Below are 8,363 nucleotides of genomic sequence, written 5' to 3'. Positions count from 1 at the left end.
CCCCCCCCCCAGGCTAAGTGGTAAAACCGTCCTTACGTTCTCAGTATTGATTGGCAGGGCTGACAGTGATTGGCAGTGGTTGCCTTGGCAACGCCACAACGACACGCCACAGACCAATAGAAAAGCGAAACAAAATGTTTCAATGCCGCACTCACTGTGGATTTAGGGGAGATATTATGAGGCTGTTGTCATTAGGGCGATTGCTGCGGAATCGCTGAATCTTGACTCGGCGGTGGTTGGCTCTCGCTCTCCTCGCTCTCCTCTCTCTCCCTCTCCCTCTCTTTGCCTCAGGTTCTCCTCTCTCTCTCTCTCTCTCTCTCTCTCTCTCTCTCTGCGCGCGCGCACCGGGCCGCTCTCCTTCCTCCCTCTCTATGTGGCTGCGCGGGTGTGTGTGTATGTGGATGTGTGTGGGGTGTGGGTGTCCCTTACGTCCTTCCTCCTCCCCCTCCTTCTCCTTCTGCTCCCCCCTCCTTTCCATCTCCTCCTCCCCCCTCTCCTCTCCCTCCTCCTGGTCCTCATCGCCCCTCTCCTCCTCTTCCTCCCCTCTCTCTTCCTCTCCCTGAATTTTCTCCTCTCCTCTTAGGTCAGTCCATGGTATTCCGCTCCCCCCTAGACCTCTATTCCTCCCACTTCTTGTTGCCAAACTTCGCCGATTCTCACCACTGCTCCCTACTTCTGGCGAGTAGCGGCGGCGGGAGCAGTGCGGGCGGCGGCGGCGCGGGAGGCGGCGGCGGCGGGAGCCGTGCGGGAGGCGGCGGTGCTGGCGGAGCAGGCGGCGGCAGCGGCGGCGGCGGCTCCAGGGCCCCCCCGGAAGAGTTGTCCATGTTCCAGCTGCCCACCCTCAACTTCTCGCCGGAGCAGGTGGCCAGCGTCTGCGAGACGCTGGAGGAGACGGGCGACATCGAGCGGCTGGGCCGCTTCCTCTGGTCGCTGCCCGTGGCCCCCGGGGCGTGCGAGGCCATCAACAAACACGAGTCGATCCTGCGCGCGCGCGCCGTCGTCGCCTTCCACACCGGCAACTTCCGCGACCTATACCACATCCTGGAGAACCACAAGTTCACCAAGGAGTCTCACGGCAAGCTGCAGGCCATGTGGCTCGAGGCGCACTACCAGGAGGCCGAGAAGCTGCGCGGCCGCCCGCTCGGCCCGGTGGACAAGTACCGCGTGCGCAAGAAGTTCCCTCTGCCGCGCACCATCTGGGATGGCGAGCAGAAGACCCATTGCTTCAAGGAGCGGACTCGGAGCCTGCTGCGGGAGTGGTACCTGCAGGATCCCTACCCCAACCCCAGCAAGAAACGCGAACTGGCGCAGGCCACCGGCCTCACCCCCACACAAGTAGGCAACTGGTTTAAGAACCGGCGACAGCGCGACCGCGCAGCGGCGGCCAAGAACAGGTCAGTGGCGGGGACCGCGGCTGGGCCACAGCCTCCGGGTCTAGAAAAGGGGAAACGGGTTGAAACTCAGGCGATCGGGGCATGGTAGGGGCGGCTGACCAAGCTCAGGAGATGCTTGTACTCTCTGGACAGTTAGAAAAAGTTTCTGGTTGCCCTGGAACAGGGAACAACCGGCTGTGGATTTACAGACAGACTGCTTTGCTCAAGGAGAGCTTTTTGTCAGGGCCAGCGCCGTGTGAGCATGCCTCTGGTGTCCTCCCTCAGCCCACGGTGCCTGTCCCTAGGGGCCTTAGCTCCCTCGTGGGTCTCTTCAGCCCTGGCCCCAGATAGAAGGGTGGGAGGAAAGGAAAATACTATTTGCTATCTGATTATTTCTGTGCACCGCAAAAGGGACGGGGTGGGGGGTGGTTTAGAGGCGTCCATAGGCTTCAAAGATGGGAAAGGGGGCCAGGATTCCTGCCACAAAGAGAAGGCCAGTGTCCCTTGAGCTGACACTGAACAGGAGAGGCAGGCCTGGAGTGAAGAGGCCTGGTGTGTTTAGTGTGTCCATGGGGAAAAAGTGACCGCTTCAAGTCTGCCTATATCCTCAGCTAAGGAGCGTCCATTCCCTTTGGTCCACTTATTCGGGAAGCAAAACCGCAGGTGCAGTTGTGGCAGGCAAGTTGGTTACAGAGTCACAAAGTTGTTTTGGTTCTGGTGGATCGTTAAAGCTCGACTGTGAGAGAAAAAGGAGAGGGCGGAGAGAAAATTAGTCCAAAGGGAAGGGAGAGAGAAGTAGGGGGATTGGACAGAAGCTCTGGCACAGTGTTGTTCAGTTTGAAAGGCACTGGGCCTGGGACGCTACAAGGAGCAGGGGCCTCCGCTGCTGACAGCTGCTGGTGGCTGGAGGCTTAAACTGTGTGTATGGGTTTAATTTAGGTGGTCCAGGCCTGAATCCACTTCCCTCTCATCTCTCCCTGTGGAGGCCACTTTTCGCCAGATGGGGGGAGCGCCCATGACCAGTGAAAGGCTTCCTTGTGGTGAGACACTAGGTTCAGGCAACTGCTTCTTCACCCAGAAAAGAGACAGACACTCCGTCCTTCCCTCCTGTCTTCTCTTTCTTCCCTTTTCTTTCTTCTTCCTCCCCTGCCCTCCATCTTTTAACTTCCAGCTTTCCTATTTTCTCTTCCCCGTGTCCTGCGCTCTCAGAGATTCAGAAAGGAAAGCCATGGGTACTCTGAGGGGAACCCCTACAGCTCTGGGTGTGTGCTTGGGAAGGCCGTGGCAGGAGCCTCTGTGGAATCCCTGGGTCTCCGGTCCAGTTACATGAGCCTCAGAGGCTGCGGGGGGGCGGGGGGGTGTTGGGAAGCGAAGCTCTTCGCCCCTGTCTGCTGGTCCGGGGCTCGGGGTCCTTTGCTGCTTGCCCAGGTCTCCGCAGGAGGCTGGCTTGGGAGTCTTCTCTTTCTCTAAGGCCGTCCCTATCTGGAACGCTTCCCTGGGCTAGGGAACCGGGAGCTCGGACTTAGGTTAGGAAGTCTCTGCGGTACTCAGGGGACAGCTGGGTGCCTAGAAGAACACAGAGCACAGCCGAGGGCTGTGGCTAGGGGCACGCCACACGGGAGGCCGCGGTTGTAGGGGAGTACAGGCCGGGCCAGGCTTCCTGCGGTGTGAGCGAGGGGAGCAGGGTGGCGGGACAAGGAGTCAGGGCGAGCATGGCTCTCTTGTTCCCCGCAGGCTCCAGCACCAGGCCATCGGGCCGAGCGGGATGCGCTCGCTGGCTGAGCCCGGCTGCCCCACGCACGGCTCAGCAGAGTCACCGTCCACAGCGGCCAGCCCGACCACCAGTGTGTCCAGCCTGACGGAGCGCGCGGACACCGGCACTTCGATCCTCTCGGTAACCTCCAGCGACTCGGAATGTGATGTATGATAGCCAAGGCCGCCCTCCTCCCCCCTCTCCCCTTCCATCTTCCCCTCCTCTTCCTAACCCTGCTCCTCTATCTCTTCTACTCCATACCTAGAACAAACCGAAATCAGGATACACAGACACACACACACACACACACAAGTCCATACACACTCCCACCCCAGCTAAAAATATATTAAAAAAAAAAAACAAGAAAAATAAATTAACCTCAAACCATCAACAACCCCCACCACCACCACCACGGCCACCCCAAAGGACCGCGACGCCAACAGACAGTCATAAACGCTGATGTTGCGGGCAGAAAGCATAAAAGAGGTGACAATTGTATACTTTCTAGGACAAGCACGGCTTCTCCTTTTGGTTCCCACGGACCCGGCACCCCACCTGCATGACGATTTATTTGTATCTGGGAAAATATTCTCTCTAGTTTAAAAATGATTTAAAGAGTCGACTATACAAAAAAAGAAAAAAAAAGAAAAAAAAAAAGAAAGAAAGCACCACCGCTGCCGCCACGACAAGACGACAAAAACAGACAAAAAGAAAAAAATCTGACATCTCCGTTCTGAATTTGTTATTTAGAGAAAAAAAAGGAAAGAAAGAAAGGAAAAAACTCCTCGAGAGAAATAGCAAACGTTTCTTCCTTCTGTTGCTCTTTTCTTCTCTCTCTCTCTCTCTCTCTCTCTCTCTCTCTCTCTCTCTCTTTCTCTGTGTTTTTAAGTCCAGGTATTGGTCAAACAAGATGCAGTCCTCCGTTTTTGTTCAGCCGACAATCATTTTCTTCCTAAGCACCTTGTTCTCTCCACTCTGTCACTGCCTGTGTGGGTACTGGTTATAAATGTGGAAAAAGAATAGTTATGACTGTAACAGATTTTTATTTTTATTTCAAAATTTTATATGAATTATGTATATCTTAATGATTGGTCATTTTCCCAGTTTGTAATATATGTGTAGACATTGCTTGTATATGATACCTGCTTTTTCTCCTCTCCCTTCTCTCTCTCCTCCCTCCTTCCCTGCCCACTCGCCTCTTTCCTTTTGGGGATTCTCGGCGTCGACTTGGCAGTCGAGGCTTAGCGAGGTGGCCAGGGTTAGAGAGAGAGAGGGACTCAGTCGCTAGCAAAAGCAGAGAGTGAGACGTAGTATTCTTATGCAAAAGCTATTCAAGTTTTTCCTAGCCGCTTTGGAGGCCCCATCCACTCCCGTAGGGCGCTTTTATTGTTATCTTAACTGCGTGTTTATCTATATGTAAAAACTTTCTAAAGCAAATACAGTATTCTCCATTTTCTTATCACTCCCAGAGATTGGTGTTTGTGTCCGCCCTGGCATACAGCTCCAGGGAGCAACAGCCCAGCCTCCCGCTTGCTCTCTCTAGCTCGCCGACCGCCGGAGCCAGGGAGGGGAAGGATGCCAAATCTGGGTCCCAGATTTTTCTGCAAGTTGAGGAAAACTGGGAACAAACACTTGCTTGGGGAAAGAGAGGCCAAAACAGGATCCCGAGGGACAGACGGGGAGCGCATGAGGGAAGAAGGGGTTACAACTAGTTTCTTCCATGGCAAGATGTCAGGCCTGAATCCTCCCCGGAGTGCTGTACCCTGGGATTGCTGGATCTCGCGGCGCTTGTGAGCCCTTGAAGGTTTGGGAACCTTCTAGTTGCCTGCTTTTTAAAAAGGAGAATACCCAAGGCTCCCTAACCCAAGCGACCGTCCTGAGCACAGCTGAAATTCTGTCTTCCTTGTATTTTTTTTTTTAATCTTTCTCCTTTTTTTTGGAGGAGGTGTAAGGTAGTTAAACCCAGGTGGAGAAGACGGGGGCTGGGTGGGGTGGGAAAAGGAGGCAGTTTTCTGACTTCAGGGCCTAAAATGCGGATTTCTACCCTACCACCTTCCTTGTCCGACTGAGTCACTTGCCTTAAGAATCTGGATCTGTTTGAAAAAAAAAAAAATCCTTGTCTTTTGGGATCAACTGGAGTCCCTTTCTAAAGGATTTTGGTTGGTTTGCTTGGTTAAAGGAAAACCAGAAACAAAACAAAAAACACTGTCTCTTGCTGACCACGTTCCTCTGCTGGCCCCAAGCTTTCCTGGGCTGCTGTGGCCGCACAATTACCAAGGATAGCTGACTGGTAGGAAGCGGTTCTGCTGCTCTGGGCCAGGGCTGCCTGCGCTTGAGGAGGGGCCAAAGAGGTGATTTCAGAATACTTGCCTTCACTTGAAAAGTCCAATTTCAAAGCTAGGAGGATTAAAAAGAAACCAGTCTGAAATTTAGCGACCGCTTCCAAACTAATTTCGATTTCCCTTTTCCTTTTGTCTTTATTCCCAACAACACCAGGGGGGTTTACGCTGGCCGACCTGGGAAGAGGGTCTGACTGGCCTAGAGGTGCCCTAGGTACACAAGAGCGCATGCGCTTGCATGAGGTGGAGGGTTCCATAGGGGGTCCCTTCTTAGAATCAGGGCATCCAGCCGACCTCCCCAGCTGGCTTGGCACACAGTGTCAGAATCTCTGTGTGTACCCACTGCCCATAGAAACAGCTCCGTGCAGCCACATTTCTGACAACACCAGGAATATGGAAAGAGGCCATCTAAAGCCACCAGGCTTGGACCTCCATTCTGTCACCTGCTCTTCACATACTTGACCCAGAACTTGGGCCTTTCAACCCAAAGAAATGGCTGCCTTGGTATAGACAGTGTGGATGGATCCAGAGCAGGGAACAAACCAAAGCGAGGGGGTGGGTGGGGTTGGAAGGAAGGGGCCCTCGCTGCTGCAGCCGCCGCGACTTCTGCTGCATACTAGACCAGTGACATCAGGAACAGGGGCCTTTTTGTGTGAGAACAAAGGGGAAAACTTGAGTCACACTTCTTTCTGTCATCATGGCCTGCAGAAAAAATAAGTTTGGGTCTACCCATTGCCTCTTCCTCCACTGAAGAAAACAGCCACTGGACTCCTCCAACAGCCTTTGCCTGAGAGGGCAGGAGTCTTATTGGGGTTGTTGACAGCCTGTGGTCCCTGTCAATCACTACTGTTTCTACATAGGTCTGTCACCAATACCAATGCTGGGCTCTTTGCCTTTTCTGACTTTATCTACAGGTCTCCTGTGTGCTTGTTGTGAGTGGCACGTGTGTGTGAGTGTGTGTGTGTGTGTGTGTGTGTGTGTGTGTGAGCGAGCGCGCGCAGTTCTGAAAGTTGGGTAAAAGTTTCATCAACTTCTGCATATAAAAGGACATATTGTGTGTTTGATATAAATACACACATATGTCATTTGTATGTGCCTAGTGTGGGTTTTCATTCATGCTGCGTAGCTTAGGTACAGTCTGTATGCATGGCCTGAGAGGGTCTGCAGAGAAGACTGAAGAGCTCCAGTACACCTGCAGGCTGTTGTGTGCAGGGAACATGTGCCCTGTGCGGTTCAGTCTGCTTGGGGACATCTAAGTCATTCTAGTTAGTTCCCAAACATGACAGCCAGTCTCTATCCCTAAGAATCTTCCAGCCCCTCTAAGAAATGGTGTGTGTGTGTTTGTGTGTGTGTGTGTGTGTGTGTGCACACTCACAACAGATGCTCAATGGCTAGACCGGGTTGGCTGGACTTTTTGGCTTTCTCCACTCACCCGTTCTTTCCCTTGATACACTTGGGGTTTTTTCAGGGGATTTGGCTCTCATCCTTTTAAGCAGAGAGTAGAAGGAAAGGGGGCCCTTTTCTGGCCAGATCTCTTTTACCTAGTTCCTGTCCATTTTCTTTCTAGCCCTCCCATCTACGGCCAAAGTAGTCAAGGTAGCATGGGACTACTGGGCAGACCTGCATGGAGAGAGAGCTGTGCTGAAACTCTGTACAGGCTCCTGGAAGCAAACCAAATTGCCCCTGGGGCTGGGGAGTGTGGGCCTCTTAGGCATAGGTCCCCTCTTTCTGGGCCACACAGCAACTAATGGGCTGGCTCCTCTTGGCACCAGAGGGTTGAGCCCACTTCTCTGTAGGCTGTGCGCTTCTTGCCTCCCTTTCTAATGCATTTGGTTGGGAGCTTTCCCAGTGCCAGGTCTTTATATACCTAAGTATACATACAGTTTGAGGAGTAACATCCAATTCTTTTCCTCTCTGCATCCCTCAGAGGCAAACAATGGTTGTCTAGAATTTGCATCAGAAACCCCAAAAGAAGATTGGATTGTGAAGCTGTGAAAATCTGTGTCCAAGACCCCACTCCTAACCTCCCTCCCCCTCCTGCCAGAGGAAAGACAGGCCTCTTCACCTCTTAACCCACCTCCCTTCCCAGCCCCATCCCAGAGCTCTTGTTCAGCCCTCTTCCTGCCCTCTGAATCCTGCCAAATTGGCTGCCCAGTGCCCAGAAGTTGACTATCCCTGGTGAGATACATAGCTGATTTCAAAGAAATGGCACAGACGCCACCATGGTGCCAGGCAGGGATGCTGATTGACAGTGGAGCTGAAGGCACATAAGCCTGGGTAGGTAAGGCTGGAACTGAGCTTCATGAGACCAGTAGCCCAGTTTTGGCTCTAGAGCTGGTTCCAGTGCAGCACTGGGAAGACCAGCGACAGGCCTAGGCAGGTCAAGTGGGAGGGATGGTGGAAGCAGAATAGTGGCTCCAGTCTCTGCCAGTCCACTGCTAGTTTGTCATGAACACCTATGTACTCCTTCAAAAATGGAATGGCACGTTTTGAACTAGTGTCTTGCAAGGATCACTAAACCTGTAGCCTAGAATCAGGTCTGTGGGGCATTGGGCATGCTCTAGCTCCTCCGGGGCAAGGGGTGTCTCAGACTCTTCTACTCCTTGTCTTCTTTTGCTGCCCTGACGACCATTGTGTGACTGTCACCTGGAGTACTGGCTGCCACCTCTGAGGCTTTTCAAAATCTTCCCTGAACACTGGGGCTGAGTCTGCCTACCTACCAGAACCATTGAGCTACTGGTCCTCAAGCATGGACCCCTTGCCTCCCACTGCTGCCTCCCACTAGCGGGTCTCTTTCTGGACCCCAGCCAGGTGGCTGGGATGGCTGTCTGGGCTGTGTGTGTGTGTGTGTGTGTGTGTGTGTGTGTGTGAGAGAGAGAGAGAGAGAGAGAGAGAGAG

At 53.3% G+C, this 8,363-nt stretch overlaps 1 protein-coding gene across 1 annotated transcript in view; it reads left to right on the top strand.

Annotated features, from left to right (window-relative positions):
• Positions 1 to 4,591, top strand: part of Six3 (SIX homeobox 3) — an 11,714-nt gene extending 7,123 nt beyond the window's left edge. Inside the window, exons 2-3 of the mRNA XM_031356620.1 lie at positions 584 to 1,394; positions 3,108 to 4,591. Coding sequence (XP_031212480.1) covers positions 584 to 1,394; positions 3,108 to 3,300 — 1,004 coding nt within the window. The 3' untranslated portion in view covers positions 3,301 to 4,591. The remainder of the gene's footprint in view (positions 1 to 583; positions 1,395 to 3,107) is intronic.
• Positions 4,592 to 8,363: the final 3,772 nt, after the last annotated feature.

This window comes from Mastomys coucha, unplaced genomic scaffold (genome assembly GCF_008632895.1).
Source record: "Mastomys coucha isolate ucsf_1 unplaced genomic scaffold, UCSF_Mcou_1 pScaffold6, whole genome shotgun sequence".
Lineage (NCBI taxonomy): Eukaryota > Metazoa > Chordata > Mammalia > Rodentia > Muridae > Mastomys > Mastomys coucha.
This window is presented reverse-complemented; position numbering and strand designations above follow the sequence as displayed.